Source organism: Tyto alba, unplaced genomic scaffold, assembly GCF_018691265.1.
Source record: "Tyto alba isolate M040663 unplaced genomic scaffold, T.alba_DEE_v4.0 Super-Scaffold_43, whole genome shotgun sequence".
NCBI classification, from domain to species: Eukaryota; Metazoa; Chordata; class Aves; order Strigiformes; family Tytonidae; genus Tyto; species Tyto alba.
Genome location: NW_024881319.1, coordinates 822,506 through 839,380, shown reverse-complemented (window position 1 = coordinate 839,380; position 16,875 = coordinate 822,506). Strand labels below are relative to the sequence as shown.

Sequence of the window (16,875 nt, the reverse complement as noted above, 5' to 3'; positions counted from 1 at the left end):
AAGATTTCACCTCCTCCACTCACGCTCACACAGGGACAGTATTTTGCTCTCCTCTGTGTAGTTCAAATTCTTGACTTGGCTTTCTCTAGCCCAAATTTCAGTTATCTTTGAAGTCTAAGTCCTGACATCCTCTTCCACAACTCAATGCTTATTTTTAAGTTGCTGCCAGTTCTTGAGACAACTTGCTAGGCAGGATGTTCTGCTCTTCCAGGTTCAGCATATAACCCCAGATGCAAAAAGGGTACTTAACACTTTTACCTCACTAAAATCACACAGCAACCCTCCCATCATATCAGGCACAGTCCCTATTTCTTTTAAAAATAAATATTTATTAACAAAAGGAATAGATTTGGAGAACTATAATGTTAATTTTTTTCCTGCCAACAGCACAAATGTCTTTTTCATGTAGAAGTCACAAGGACGAGTTGTACACCAACACAACGTAAGTACTGTCTAAAAATCCTTTCCTCATCAGCTGCCAGAGTCCTCCACTGCAGGAATCCACACCTTCCATCACAGCAACCAGCTCCTCTGCACTTCTCTAGGACTTGTACTGGGGCTGCTCAATCTCCTTCTGTGATCAAGTCCTCGATATATGCATCCAGTTCATCATCTGTATTAATATCAATGTCCTGAAACCAAAGGCACAAGAAATACCAGTGAAAAGTGAGTTTTGAAGGACAATGCAAGGACAGGACAGAGCAGCAAAGCGTCCTCTGTAACATCGGCTCTGATCAGCCTTCACAGCCTGACTTGCAGCACTCTCCAGCTGCCGACATCTGCTGCGAAAGCACCACCACCTTATCTTGTCAGAGCCTGCTGGACAACGCTTGGAAACCAGTCATCACTTGAAGCTCAAACAGTGCACTCAAGCAATAGGTTTACCGTGCTGATCTGGGTCAAGTTAGGATTTATTCTTTTTATCTTTAACACATATTTTCCTAATAGGGAGCAACTGCTTCCATCAGCTTTTCCATTGTGTGGTCTTAATTTTATTTAAAGTAGAGGTTTTTTATTTAAAGTTTATTTATTTATTTATAGCTTTTACTTGAATATATATTTGCTATTTTCATATTTAATAGTACAATTAATAAATAGATTTCACCTTAATTTTTTTTTATTAAGTATTATTTCTTTCAAGGTTTGCATTTTTATCCATGGGGTTCAGAATCTAGCACCACCTTTCTGCCCAAGAACAGAGCAGAAATTCCCTGCAGAACACTGCCTATGCCCAGGGAAATTCTCCTGCAGCCTCATGTTTCAGAGTAGAAAGCAGAAAACAAATAGAAGCTGTGCAGTATGTACATGCCATGAAAAATCCATCTGTGAAAAATAACACTCATCAGGACCCCCAAGACCTGGATCCCAAAAGGTGGGCAGTGACAGCAGCTGCACACTCAGCTGCTTCTGGTGGTCTAAGCCCAAGTTGCACCCAACTGAGAAAAAGCTGAAGCCCAGTTAGATGTTGGACTAAAACATCTCAAGTGACTGGAGGGGCCTGGGTCTGGAGAAGGTTGCTACTCTTGGGGCAGCTCTGGTTTCGCACCCCTTCCTCACCCTGCACTTCTGCAGAAGGGCCACGATGTTAGTCCTCAGCTTCTGCAGTTTCTCCTCCGTTTCCTTCAGCTTTCTCTCTGAGTTGCGGAGGTTTTCTTCACAGGCTTTGGCCCGGGCGTCAGCACGTGTCTGATATGAATTGCACAGGTTCTGCAGACCTATCTCATACTGTTTGAAATATTCTTTCTGTAGAAGACAAAACACAACAGATTACATGTTAAGAAGAAACACTGATTATTACAAAAACTCCAGCCCTCACAGCTTGTAGAAGAGTCCAGCTACAGGTACCCCCACACCACCAGCCTAACACCGCGCTCCTGCACACCCTGCCCACGGTTGTTACCATGCTCATATTTACATTTCTGATTTGCCTACTACAGGCAGCACAATAATCACACGGGTTTTCATATTCCTCAAAGACCAGAACTGCAACAAAAGCTGCCTAATTCAGATTAAGAATGCAGCATGTTTTAAAAAGCCTAAAACCACAGTTATGCTGTATGTATGTATCTGACAGCCTCTGTATGCAGTGAGTTTCCTTAGCATAGACAACCTAGACAACATAGCTTATTACTGTGAGGTAGGAACATCTACACTTGCAGAAAACTCCAGACAAGACCAATGTGTCCTGAAGAAGCAGCAGGACTGGTACCTCAAGCAGATGGCTAAATTAACAGAGAGAAGAGAGGAATAGACAAGAGGACTGCCAATATATACATTGCGAGTGAGGGAGTATGGCACTTTGAAGACTACCAAATAAGCAGTGTCTTTTGTCATTTGGTCATCTGTAGGTTTTGTCACCTACAGATGCCTCCTGAAAACATCTCCCTTTGTGGTATGTCAGAGAAGAGAGAAGTCAGAGAAGCCAGTACCATTTCTCTGCATTTCAGCCTGCACTGCACCTTCCATTAACAGCACACAAGATACTGTTGCAGGCTCAGCCCCATCTGTTCCTTGCTCAAATAAAAGGAGGTCACATCAAAAGCCTTAAGGTGCACAGCTGACTCACAGGTGGTTAGTCTGCTCACCTGGAAAAGTTTGAGGGGGGCTGACTTCCGTCTTCTCTCCCATTTTTAAGATTGCCTCCACATAAATTAGATTTATAAGGCAGCAGGCAAAATGAACAGGTATATCTACATCCTATTTCTACAAACCTCTAACTTGGCCTCTCTTTTTTAAAAGCTTAAGAGCAATGGATAAGAAGTTAGGATAGTAGCAGCCCCAACAGCTCTCCCACACAGATGTATGGTAATTAAAAAAATCCTCAGACAACAACTGTCAAAAGACCTAGGGCATGTTTCAGAGGCTCTCATTCTTTTTCTCAGCTACTTTAGTCTGCTAAGTATCCAAATAACCTTTTGAAGAATGCAATCTTGCATCAATAGGATGCACACTTCCCATAAGAATGGAATGTGCGTGGCGAAAAACACCAAACTTACTTTTCTAGAAATACTCAACTCACCAAGGGAAACACCAATAACCCTTCCGAGCTCATGGAACTCAGCTCCTTCTTGGAGATAGGAAAATTTGGAGGTAAGAAGTACCGCAAACAATTTCTATGCAGGAAAGAAAAACACAAAGCCAGAGTTGGGAGTTTAAAAGACTAAAATAATCAGACTGCAGCAGCTCACAATAACTGCAGTGAACCCACCGAAGGATCTGAACTAGTAAGTGTACTGTTTCTTGGCTGCTGCTGGGACCAGTGGTGTCTGGCTCAATTCTGACACAGTCTGAGGTAGAAGGTTCAGCCACAACCACCTCCTCTTTCTGCCGCGTATCTGGAGCCTGGTACTCAGGAGAGGGAGGCTTCATCAACCTCACATGCTCACTGCCCTTCTCTACCCTGAAAAAAAAAAATATTAAGGGAAAGTCAGGTATCTTTTTCTACACTGGCCATACCTGAAACACCATTAACAGCTTCATCAGAATCTGTACCCAGCTGTCATCTGAGACCTCTAGATTACACAATAGCTGACTCCACAGGAACATCACATCAAAGTGATGGGCAAACTGTATGGAGTCTGTCATGCTCTTTCCTTAGGAAGCAGCTGGATAGTCCTGAGCACACACACACTCCCTGACATGACAGCAACATATTTCTCTTCAGCATCTATTGAAGTAAAATGGGGTCTTCCTCCTGAAAGTAAAAACAAGTCTCCAAAATCCAGCAGCTAGAGATAGTTACCAGCGATCCCTTGGTGTGGTGTCTGTAGGAACATAATCAAACTTCACCTTCCAGCGTACTGCATGCTTGCCCATTTCCACAGCTGTGACACGGCCTGTGAACCACTCCTTGTTCACACGCACTTCCACATGCAGCCCTTTATCTGCAAGGAGGATGACAGCAAAGATGCATGCAAACATTCAGATGCTGGAGAGCACATTCTCCATGAGCTCTAGACAAAACAGGCACCCTCAGTGGGGAACAAACCTAAACCTGTGATAATTCTTTCAAATGGCACATAAACCATAAAAACATCACTGTCACACAGTTCAACTCCTACTCAGAAACATTAAGATACAAGGAAATTATATGGCATTTTCAGACAGAAGGTTGCTTCTGTAATCTGGGCTGTTTGACATGGGCTTTCCAGGCTCGTGTTGGCCAGTAGGACAATTTGCCACATGTTCATAGTGGATCACTTTTTCCAGACAGGTCCTTGGGAACAAGCTGAAGAACTGCCCTACTCTGGCAGAAGATACAATACCATCCTGGCTACTGTCTTTCCTTCAGGTGTCTCACCCCTCTTCTCTCACAGCAGTGCAGCAAGTCTAGATACAGCTCTCAGCATTTCTCAGCTAATGTAGCTCCATGACCCATTCAGTCAGGAAGGGTGAGCACCACATCAGTCTACACCACGCAGCCAAGCATCACACCCATTAACATGATGCAGTCCTCAGATTACAGATCTTCCCACGCCACAGTTGCCTCTTGTCTATACAAGATGTTCCTGGCCAAAATCATGCAAGTTAGAGTCATCTCTGGGTTTGAGACCCAAATTTACATTAATTCTTATTTTAAAAAGCTCATTATTGAAATCACACGTTTAACCAGTAAGTCTAGTTCTGCAACAGTTCTTTACCACTATGTTAGATGTTAGAGGCAGCTCAAGGGTCCATTTCTCACCTTTCTGAGCTTTCTTCAGTTCTGCCAGCTCTTCTTCCCCAGCACTGTCTGTGAGCTGTAAGCAGAGAGAGCTCAGATTAGCTGTCTCCCACCAAGACTATAAACACTTGACAAATACCTTCTGCTGGGGAAGCCAGTGCACTCTCACCTCTACCACCACCTCACTGGAATCCTTCTTCTCTTCCTTCACTGCCACATATTTGCCCCGTTTTGTCTTCTCCTTGTGCTCCCCCTCCTCCTCAGACCCATCCTCTGTGGTGTTCAGGGTCCTCTTCCGAGTGGTAGAGGCCTGTAGGAAGCAAACAATCTCTAGCTATGATTCCAGCATGCTACCAACCAAAACCTTCTTCCAGTCAAGAAAAAAAAAAAAAAAAAAAAGGTTCAGCATCTAGTATTTCATTTGATAGTTAATTAGCTTTTCCAGAAGGTTTTAGCAGGTGCTACAAGATCATGCAAATGCTCACCCCGCCACTCCACATTCTTCTTTTTCTGGGAAACAGTCTGGTCTAACAGGAAAGAGATGAAACAAGTCTTCACAAGGGGTGTAGAATGGCACTCTTACCCAAGAGTAAAGTAAAAGTTACCTTGTCCTGCACAGGGACTACAGTGTAAATCCCATGCAACAGAGCAAGACAGGCTATACAGAATAGTAGGTAAGGAGATGACAGTTTTCATCCCTTCGAGTCTCACCTGTGGGCATTTGACAGAGGCAGATTTCTTTAGTGCTGGCACCTTGACAGCTTTTGGACCGGGTGTCTCACGTGAGCTTTTGGGGGTCTGCAGGACAGCAGAGGATAGCTTAATTGTTGGACTTGATTTGGCAAGAGTTTTTAAAGCACTGTTAGACTTTCCAGCTGTCACAGCTTGTTGGTGTGTCCTGGAAGTGCTGGCCTCCTCCTTGGAGAGCATGCTTGCCAGTTTGGGAGTGCTGATATTTGTCCAAGCTGAAGAGCTTTTTTTCAGCTGACTGATGGACTTAGGAAGAGGCATAGGTGGTGGTGGTCTGCTGGGAGCATTTTTGATTACATCAGGTAAAGGAGGTGATCGCGGGCGCTGAGGTCGGGTCTGTGACTGGGTGTTCTGAAACAAATGAGGGTATAGAAAAAGGACAGAAGAGTCGGGCGCTGCTTTTCAGAGTAGCTAAGGATAGCAAAGAAGAGTACAAAGCCTACAGCAGTATCCTATTTACCTCCCCTGCAGGTCGTGTGGTCACTTCCAGAGGCAGTTTCTTTAAGTCAGCTTGAGATCGAATTGGAGTGGTTTTCTATTAAAAAAAAACAAAAAAAACAAAAAAACAAAAACAGAAAGGCCATCTTTAAAATCTGTGAGGGCCTTCCTGAACCCAGCCCAGCAAATAGTCTTCCAGTTTAAAATAAACAATTATAAGAAGGTGCATTCTGTGTCCGTCAAGAGACATTCCTTCATTTGAACACCAGCAGTCACTCCCATTTTCCTAGCAGAAAATGAAATGCAAGCTGAGATGCTTGTTTTCTGTTATTAAAACAACCCCCAACCCATGAAGGAGCACAGGTGGCATTAGAGGCTGAGACAGACATGACTCAGCATCATCCACCTGCACTAGTTGGTCCCTCAAGCCTTGCTGTGCTTAGTTGGAGACCTCCAGGTTCACCTGCAGAGCTTCCAGCTTTTCCTGCTGCTGGCGGATTTTCTCTGTCAGTTGTTTCTGCTTTTCCTCTTGTGATTTCAAGTCTTTCTTCAGAGTTCCCAGTGGCACCTTCTGCTTCTGCTCCGCAGCTTCACATCTAGCACAAAGGGAATGCCAGACAACCTCAGCAATGATAGCAGAACCTGCAGTCTCACATACATAGCACAGTCCCCCTCATAGCCTATCCCTAATGCATCAGTAAAAACCACTCTCCTTTCTGCAGTAGCCACAACCTCAAAAACAGTGGTTTTCTTCTTGGGAAATATATATGATTTAAGGATCAAAAGCACAGTTGTTAAAAAAGAAGCCAGTTATGCTGGGAATTACCAATTCAGAGCCCAGGAGCTAAACAAAGCTTAGGAACAGCAGTGACTGCTTTTCTATACTGTTTCTTTACTCTGGACTTTTACAGAAATTTTCCTTCCTATTAACTTATGTCTTCATACCAATTACTCTTTTTACAGAATTCTTTTCCATTTAGAAAGGGAAGCTTATTACCAGTAACCCATGATTAAGATGTTGTTTACACAAGCCTTCCAACAGAGGATGCACTTCACCTTGCTGCCCAAGACCACAAAGTTTTCCTCTGCAATACCCCATAACTAGTGGCATTTCCCATCCTGTTCAACTTACGGCCTGCAAAACAGTGGCAAATACCCTACTCCCTCAGGTCCCCTCAGATGCAGGATCCTGGAAGAGTCCTTGAGAGAGGAGGAAAACGCAGGTAGGGAATACATGAAAGTGGACTGGCATCACCTTCAAACTTCTGGCTGAGCAGCTGGCCATCAGGAGCATTGCCAGAGGAAGAGGGGACTGAGAGGTTCCAAGGCTCATCTCCTGTCACAGAACTGAGTCATGGACAGACACACACAGGATCAACCTGGGCAAAGGGCACAGTCATGCAGGGATGATGCAAGATAGGAAAGCAGCAGTACCAACACTATAGATCCAGCTGATTCCTTCACTGCCTTGGAACCAAGCCAATAAAAACTTTGTGCGAGTGTGGGTGTTACAGACAAAGGGAGGACACCACTCTTGTGGATCACACAGAGCTCCAAGAGGCTGATGAGAGATCATTTTATCAATATCTCTGATCCTGAACCTGCTATCTAATGGGATATCCCCAGTCTGTGAGATACATACTGTGATCAGCTTTGTCAGTGGCAGGGAGCACAAGCAGCAGTTTCTCCATCAGCCTCTTCTCAGCTGAAGCTAGAGAAGCTCCTCAGCTAAGAAAGTAGCTGTCATCATTGCAAAATGACTGCCTGACACCAAAGCTGCAAATCCCAAAGATAAAGCTGAACAAGTGGCACCGTATGCAAGTTTCCCAGCAGAGAAATGCCATCTCCTATGAAACTGCATGGATTGAGGCTGAAAACATTGTTAACCTGTATCTTACAGCACAGGGAAGTATGACAGCGCCTGTTAGTTCTGCCAACAAAAAAAAATTAAGACTACTCATGACATTCAAAACCACAAATTGCATCACTAGAGGCAGCAAGTCAGAAAAAAAGAATCAACTCAGCACCAAGGCTTTGGTGATGCGCAAGGAGCTTTGAGCCAAAGAATCATCTTCAGCTGGTGTTTCAGCCACGAGTCCGAACGCCATTTAGGACCCAACTGGATTTTAGTTAGAAAAAGGGAGGAGAGCAAGCCTAACACTGACATGTGACATAAACACACTGCCACCTCTGTGACAAAGTGAGTGATGGTGCCACTTAGTGCTGACCCCAACACAGACCATGGCATCAGAAGGGGGTGACCCCTTTACATGACGTAGATGGAGAAGAGCCTTCAGCTCCCATCATCTGGGACAATGTGCCACCAGCACAAACTGAGGTGTAGGTGGACAAATTAGAAGGGTGAGGAACAGTTCAGTGCCAAAGCAGAAATAATGCAGGCAGACAATGCCAAGGCAGCCAAACCCACCACATGGTCTTCTTATGCCAGGAGAGAGTCTGAACATCAACTCTGACAGTGCTTCATCTTCAACTTGGCTGGATGAGATACTGCACAGACCTTCATACCACATAAGCTTGAGGGCCCCCACCCATGGTGGCAACTGCAATTCTTCCCAAATCCTCACTCCTCCCTCAGACAGTATAAATAGCTGGAATGGAATAGCTGGAGCATATGGTCAAGACACACAGAGGTGAAGGTGTGCAAACCCATGGCACAAGGACACAGCAAGAAACATCAGGCAGTAGAGTGCTTGGAAGGGAAGTTCAGAAGTGCAGTGATTGCAAGGAAGCCCTGCTTTCTGCTGGCACCAACCATGCCAGAAGAGTGCTAGTGCAACTTCTGCAAAAAACTCTGCCTCATGTAAAAGAACACAACTGTACTCACTGTTGGAAAGTGCACTTGAGACTACTCAATTCAAAAATATTCTAGAGTTATTTATCCTCTGGAGTAAGACTCTGAGATCTCTTTCAAAGAAGCTGAAGTGACCAGAAGTTTGGATGCCTGTCCAGAACACCTCACCTGCCCTTTCTGACCTCTCTGCAAGGGGAATGTGGGACACCATGCATGCACATACTGCAAAAGCAGTCCAACTCGCTCCAACCGATGTGCCAACATGTTCTCACATGAAATGCAGCCAAACCCTCCAAATTTTCAGGGTATTGCAAATACAAAATTTAAGTTATTTCATTAGTAAATCAATTTCCTATTAGGTTACATGATAAAAAAGCTTATCTGCACATACACAAAAGAGCACAAAGACAACAGCAAGTGGGGGGAACCTGAGTAACACCCTTCCCTGGCTACATCCCAGGAGACACCAGCCCATTCAAGGCCCATTTCCACAGCCCAGAGGCCCAAAGGCAGCTCAGGGAGTGCAAATTAGGTTCTTGGAGGAACAGATACCCTGTTTGGACTCCTGCCAGGGCTGTCCTAGGGCAGCCACAGCCCAAACGTCCAGTCAATGCGAGCGGCTCTCCAAAGCTTCTTTAGAAGAAAGAATCTGGTTCAAACCAATGATAGGAAGCAAAAGCTGGTAAAGGAATGGACTGATGTTATTTGGGAAGGAACAAACATGGGAAAACGGAGAACTAAGAGGCTAAAAAGGGCCAGTTGTACATAAACAGTTGGCTGGTCAGTATACTTGTCTTTGTACTAAACTCCATTTCTAACCATCTTCCTGAGCCAGGGGCTTTATACTGTGTGCACATGTATGTATGGAGGTCTGAGTACCAGCAGCTGGAGTGGGACCACCAGTCACAGGGACCTTTCTGCCTGCGTGTCACCAGCTGCAGTGACTGCAGGCATGCATGTGAATGTGTGATTCACAGCAAACGTTGGGCCAAGCAAGCCAATGAGGAGGTGGCCTGGGAGCAAGGGGAGGGGGTGTCTACGGGCAAGCCTGCAGGAGCTGACTATGGGAGGGACTGGGGCGTCCTGCCCAACTGCTGGAGACAGGTATGGGGGTGTAGGCAGAGCTGTGAGTGCCTCTAGGCAGGATGCACCTGGGAAGAGCAAGGATCCAGATCCTCTATGAGATGGAGAGCACATGCAAGGTGATACACTGACAGGTCTGTAGTGTGCATGTGTTATCTGTGTCCATGTGAGGAGGTCTGCACCTCTCACCCTGTGGCACTGCACGCCTCAGGGCTCGTCTATCCCAGTGTAAGCAACCAGGGGGATGGGAACCAGGGGCCAGATACAGACGTATTTCCACTAGTGGTCCTTCAACCCGAACAGCTGAGAGGGAAAAGGATGAGGCTGCTGGTGCGGTTTGCATGAGTGCTGTGTGTGTCTGCCTGTGTTGATCTGCATGGCTGGATGTGTACGCGGGGGGGGGCGCCATTTACCAGCAACACATTCCTAGCCTCACTACCGCTTCCACCTGGGGGGCTGGAGGTGTGGCAGCCTCTTCTCAGGTTTGCTGATTCAGCCCTGTCCCAGCAGTTTAGTCAGAGGACACGCTCAGCACAACCGCACTCTCCATAGTTCCACACCAGGGCACAAATACATGCAGCAACACAGAAGTTAGCATTGGTATTCTTCCAATGACAGGTGCCAAAAGGAAGAAGCCAGAAAACCAACATTTTCCAACTATCAACATCAGAACTTCTTTGCAGCCTTTTCAGCCATAGATGTTACAATTTTTATTCCAATTAAAAGTTACCACCTGGATTCATTCCCTTTGTCTTTAAGCACTGAGCCAGGGCACCTGAATTACAGCTGAGCAGCTTCCCTTGTTATACAATAAAGACAAGAATCAGATTCTATCAGTGTCTCTCTCCACAGAGAAGCAGCAGCCTAGAGCAATCATTTTCCTCATTCAACTAAATGACTAAATTTTATAACTGTGAAACACACCGCTGGGAAATGAGTCGATGTGTTGCTTCCTCAAGTGTGCAAAATGTCATTCTTGGGCTCACTGCAACTCAGAGATGTTGCTGCTGTTTCCGTATCTAATGGGTTGGAGATATAGTAGCAATAGAGACAACTGCAAAGACCCCACTGAACACATATTGCTCCCAGCCTGCTCTTATGACTACTCTTCAATTGCTGCCTATGCTACCTACATTAACACTAAAATGCATAAACTACGGCTACAATCCTATTTCCAGCGGCAGTGCAGAAAAACCATAAAGGAACTTCATTTCCCCAAATCACTGGTTGAGGTTGGAGTGGACTCTGGAGGTCATCTGGTCCAACCCCCTGCTCAGGCAGGTCTACTTGGAACTGGTTGCCCAAGACCATATCATGGAATATCTTCAAGGATGCAGACTCCACAACCTCCCTGGGCAACCTGAGCCAGGGCTCAGTCACTCTCACAGGGAAAAAGGGTTTCTCGATGTGCAGAGGGAACCTCCCGTGGTCTGGCTTGTGCCCATGGACTCTGGTTGTGCCAGTGGGCACCACTGAGAAGAGCCAGGCTCTGTCCTCTTTGCAGCCTGCCTTCAGGTATTTATACACATTCGTGATATCCCCGAGCCTTCTCTACTCTATGTGGAATAGCATACACGGGCACCCGGGGCCGTTCCTCCCCAGAGGCAGGACTCTGCTCGTCTCCTGGTTGAACCTCGTGAGGTTCCTGTTGCCCCATTTCTCCAGCCTGTTCAGGTCCCTCTGGATGGATGCATGACTCTCTGGCATACCAGCCACTCCTCCCAGTTTGGTATCATCTACAAACTTGCTGAGGGTGTATTCTGCAATATGCACGTTGCACAAATGCCAACCAACACATCAGCTCCAAACACATACATCATCACTACTTTTTTATAGACTGTGAGCACAGCTTAAAGGTACAGAATTACTGCCTACCCCTCCAACTGTTCTCAAAGAACAGATGACCAGGAAAAAAACCAAACATGTGCAGATAAGGCACACTGCAGAAACTTCTTTATATTAATCAATTCTTACCTGTCTTGTTCAGGATCAGGGTTCATAGAGCATATCCAGCTATCAGGGTAGTTCTTCTCCACTGAACTCAGCTGGAATGGGAGAGTCCGCCACTTCAGACATATATCTGTTCAACAAATACTTTGCATGTCAGAAATACACAGCCTGAGCCACAAAATCACCTTTTTCCATAGCACTTCTCAAGCCCATTTAACACCCAAGGACCACACCACTTTCCAAAGTGTATCCAATGACAATAAGACTAGGGGCCAAAAAAACCCCAAAATGAGACAGCCACAGGATACACTGAATACATTTGCTTTGTGCTCACAAAATGCTTAGAGGAAGACCTCAAATCTTGTACAAGGCATCCATAACAATAATCTGATGAAGCCTGGGATCAATCAATACTAGAGGATTTCACACTCACTGCTGAAACGACAGCACATACAAATCAAACTGAAGAGCCAGTCTTGAAATCACTGCTCATCTCAGAAGTCAGGCTGTTTCTTACTGATATCAACACAGAACAAGTCAGAGACTTATCCACTAAAAAAAAAAAAAAAAAACAAAACAACTTTGTAATAATCTAGTAAATTTTAGATCAACCAGAAGACAGATTTGGTTTCCAGAGCATTGCTGGCCTACCAGGAGACCAACAGCTAATAATAATAAATAAAAATTTGTAAAAAAATCAAGTTTTGCCACAAAAATACAAACTTCCTTAGATCAGAGGACAAGAAGAATGACAGGAAAGCCCCTCCTCTTTGGGAGGAACTTGGAAAGGACTGAGAAAACTGTCAAGGCATGAGAGCCTAACAAAATAATTCCACAAGACTGGACTCACATTCCTTGCAACATCCTTATCCCTAAGTCCTGTGGGGAAAATTAGGTCAAGAGAGTTTGGAATCCCTCTACTAAGAAACAAAGTGGTTATGTTGAGATTCCCCTTACCCTAGTAAGGGCTTAGCCAGACCTGTTTAGAGGTGTACAGAAGAGAACTTGCATTAAATTTGAAAGCCGACTGTAAAAGGTTCCCTTCTGTGCTCCCACCAAGTATCAATTAGCAGGACAGTGCATCAGGATACAAATTACTTGGCCACTTTTCAGTGCCTACAGGAAAGTTTCAGATCTTATTCTAGCATTGGGATGGGAGGCTTTGGCCAGTTACAGTTCATATGGTATTTTTAAGTCTATTCTCTACACTGCTACTGGCCACATCTGAGTGTTCTGTAAGGGCACCTGAAGAAATCACAGTTTAAACCGTGCAGGAAAGGAACCTTACACCAAGATGTCTAAGTGCACCATCAAGTGCAGACAAAGGCAACTCACAGAGGGAGACAAGCTCTAGAAAGGGATAACAATAGTGAAGCTCATCTCAAATCTCCTACCCATTTAGCTGTTCCCCAACAGCAGCCAGGAGTCCCTCCCCCCCTTCCCCAGGGAGGACCAGCATCCTAATCACAGCCTGGTCAGACGCACCACACTGAATTGTGGTAGGGATCTCCATGGCTCTCCGGCGTTTGTAGCACAGTTCACTAGATGGAGGCTGGTTCCAGTTTGCTGACAAATAACCAAATTCATCCCAGAACTTGATGATGCCTCTCTGGGCTGGAAGACAAACAAGCCCCTGCTCAATATGCACCTGCATTCTTGGCTGCCCTCCCCGCCCTTAGCTGCCTTGCAGCCACCAAAGTTTCCTCTTCCAGGCCCTGGTAATTGTGCAGCTTCATTACCTATAGCAACATCCTTCCAATACTGAGCCAAATGTTCTCCCATGGCCTTTAGCAAGTGTCGATACTCTTTGGCATCAGCAAAGTCTTGTTTATTATGGGTTGGCTCCAGGACCAAATAGGGCACATCCACCACGCCTACCACTCCACCACATGCCCTGGAAGAGGGACACACAGTCACTCCTAGGTCATTGTTCAGAGAAACAATATTGAAGATAGCAGGTTACACTCAATCACCCACCCATTCCTGCAGCAGTACTAATTTTAATTTATCAGCTTTCTAAATCAGACTTGAGCCAGTATGCAAAAAGCAAGGTGAACTCAAATATCTCTTCTTTTTTTTTCAAGACCTATTCTCCCTGTTCCTAGAATGAGGCAGTATTGCTACCAGTATACATCAGCCCCAAATGCCAGCAATGAGCACAAAAGCCTTATACTGCTGCAGGTATAACCAAAATCTCTGTAGAGAGAAGTCTCTGTCAAGAAACCGGGGAAACATTTGGTAATATTAAACATAATTTATTTGTCAGAATCCAAACTAAAGGCTGAAAAAATGAGTAAGCCTCACGCTCATGAAGAATGATTAATTCAGAATAAGGTTATTGCACAGCCTAAGTTACATGTAGGAACATGCCAGACTTAAGCAAAAAGATTGCTGAAAAATGTCCAGGAACTCACATGCCACCCTTCAGCTGTGGGCCCACCTTCTCATACATCTTTATCAGTCGATTGCAGTTATAAATGAACATGCCATCCAATTCTCGCTGCTCAATATTAACACCAAAGATAAAATTTAGTTCTTTGGGTTCCTTCAGTGCCCTGTAAGATAATGAAACAGTCTCAGAGATGTTGAAAATAGAAGTATTCACTGTCATTAGACAGAGGGTATGGAAATCCAGCACCATTGAACATTATGGGTTTACTAACACCTGTCCTGTAGTCTGTTATTTCTAAAAAACATGAAGCGTTTGTTGAAGGTGCATGACAATTAAACATGAACTAAATAAAAAACTTTGTTACAGACACCAGTTTAGGCTGGACAGTATCTGTTCAGATAATTTAGTTACTCATTTGGATATGTGTTCTTCTTCAGGAATGGATTCTGGCTTTTACTTCAGATATGCTTGTTCAAAAAAAATTACAGTTAACTAGTTTTATGAAAGCATTGTTAGGTACAGACTGGTCCTCTCCAATGCTATTTTGGTTTGTATTTTCCAGATGTAGATCTCTATGCTAGATCAAGCATGAAAATTAAGATTTTGATAGAAAACTACAGTTTTGATACTCCAATTCTGGGAAAGTTCTTGTAATTACAAGTTTTACATTGCTATTACTCTAAGTTCAAAAGCTGGAAGATATACGGCCCAAGCAGAGCTTTTTCTTCTGGAAATGACAGGATAGCAATTTGCACAATTTCTGCTTTATCTATGCAGCAGATGACTTCAACAAAAGCTTGCCTCAAGTATGTTTATGAGCACATAGGGATTTCTGAATCTGAATCTTTGATTATCATGAATTGTATCTACTGCAATGTAGAAAGCCTCAAGAAATTTAGATCTCTCTGTGTTATAAATCAAACAAAATCCCCATGCCTCACAAACAGAGCTATTGCTCTTTAACAGACTAAATTAAGTAATTAAGTAGTTTCCACAGCTTCCATGAAATCCATGCTGAGGATTTTTCATAATGAGGATCCTGTTTCAGGCTGAAGATATCATCAAATGTGAGGTCCAAACTTTTAACTATTGCAAGGCATAGTCTATACCACTGTCCTACCCACCCGTCTAATTTCTGACTTCCCTTATTTCTCCCCCACTCCCATTAAATTCTTAGCACGTATGTGTTTTATCTCAATTAGGAACTTAACTTCTTAAGTGATTAGTTGAAGACAGTGATTACTTTAAAATGATCTGTTGACTCTCTACTAATATCAGATATTAAAGGAACTTGAGCTGTGCATGCATGAGCACTTAACAATAATCATCTACAGATAGACTTACATATTGTATCTTAATGGTCAAACATCTCAAAATAAATCCCTGAAATGGATTAATTTCTTGTTAATTTTCTGTTTAAAGCCATCCTCTTCCCTACACAGATGTACAGGTACCCTGTAACACATGTTCCTTTAAAACAGATGAATATAAAATAAGTTACTAGGAAAATACCTGGAACAGCAGCTTTCAGTAATTTTAAACCTAAACCTTTGCCAAGAGGTGTTTTGAATATTTCCAGCATAGAAACTGGGCTAGAATGTTACCCTTTTGGTCTCAGCTCATCCAGGTGGACAACTGTAATTTGAGAGCATGAGTAGGTGTGGCAAAACACCCACCACAGGGATTTTCTTTTTCTAACTTCTGGAAACAGACGTAGACCCTTAAATTTCAAGTAACAACATGCGTTCACCTACAAAACAGGAAGGGCATCTCATTTTTATCAGAGAGGACAGGAAGACAAATTATCATCCAAACCATTTAAAATTAAGGGGTGGGCCAAAAGCCCAGGAGTTTATTATCTGCCCTATCTGCTGGATTTATAACCTGACTGTACACAGGCTTTGAAAACCAGAAAGCATTTCTTTCATTGATGCAGCCAGCACCAGAGAAAGAGCAGAAAACTGTCCTAAGACATTCTCTATAACTCAACAGTTTTCTGAGAGGCTACAGAAATTCTTTCAATCAAGAAGGTTTCATATTATATACACATTTTTTCAGGAATTTCTTCTGTTTTCTGGATAAAGTACAAAAGTATGGAAAAGCCTGACCCACTGAACTGTCTCTGATCACTAGTGATGAATGCAGGGACACAGGGAACGTCATGTGCCTGGACAGAGCTGGCAGAGCACCTAGCAGCTCTCGCCTGGAAGAACACATGGCCAAGTTGGTACAGAAATCTAGACAAAAGGCCTTTTCCTCTCCTGTTGGTTAGCTGTCACATACATATATTTTCCTTGTCATCACATATTTCAAACCTGACTAAAGATAACCTTTTGACATCTCTACAGTTGAGGCATTCTTCCAAACCAGCTGGTTTCCATTTTGTGGCCTACAAACCTTCTTAGATTCAAGCAGAAAGAACTGCTGAAGAAAACTTGGAATATCTCATTTCCAACTCATCAATAAAGAACATGAAGAAGCCATTTTCAAACAAACTTGTATTGTCCAAGTTCTTTGCTTGTTGTTCAGCTTTTTAAAAAGCAAAAGTATTTTGCCCATTGCCAGGAAGGCCAGAAGACCATTCACAAAATTTTACTTTGTGCACTAATGTAATCAAAACCAATAATTAAAAGACAAGCTGTTCATGGAAGCTGAAGAAAACGGCTTCTCCCAAGAGTTTCTGCATTCTTCAGATCACAGGTCGAGCACTTTAAAATTAAAGCTCTATTTATTTCTTTATTTATAGCATCTTAAGATGTGTTAGATCTATCTCTGGCAACAAGTCTG

At 43.8% G+C, this 16,875-nt stretch overlaps 1 protein-coding gene across 1 annotated transcript in view; it reads right to left on the bottom strand.

Moving 5' to 3' along the window:
• Positions 1–344: 344 nt before the first annotated feature.
• Positions 345–16,875, bottom strand: part of LOC116963458 (ATPase MORC2-like) — a 41,443-nt gene continuing 24,912 nt past the window's right edge. The window contains exons 11-24 of the mRNA XM_042805010.1: positions 14,111–14,251; positions 13,436–13,590; positions 13,182–13,310; positions 11,721–11,826; positions 6,315–6,447; positions 5,874–5,948; positions 5,375–5,764; positions 4,833–4,973; positions 4,685–4,739; positions 3,743–3,884; positions 3,209–3,400; positions 3,020–3,113; positions 1,558–1,743; positions 345–632 (exon numbers count right to left, since the gene is read on the bottom strand). Of these exons, the coding sequence (XP_042660944.1) occupies positions 564–632; positions 1,558–1,743; positions 3,020–3,113; positions 3,209–3,400; positions 3,743–3,884; positions 4,685–4,739; positions 4,833–4,973; positions 5,375–5,764; positions 5,874–5,948; positions 6,315–6,447; positions 11,721–11,826; positions 13,182–13,310; positions 13,436–13,590; positions 14,111–14,251 (2,008 nt within the window). The 3' untranslated portion in view covers positions 345–563. The remainder of the gene's footprint in view (positions 633–1,557; positions 1,744–3,019; positions 3,114–3,208; positions 3,401–3,742; positions 3,885–4,684; positions 4,740–4,832; positions 4,974–5,374; positions 5,765–5,873; positions 5,949–6,314; positions 6,448–11,720; positions 11,827–13,181; positions 13,311–13,435; positions 13,591–14,110; positions 14,252–16,875) is intronic.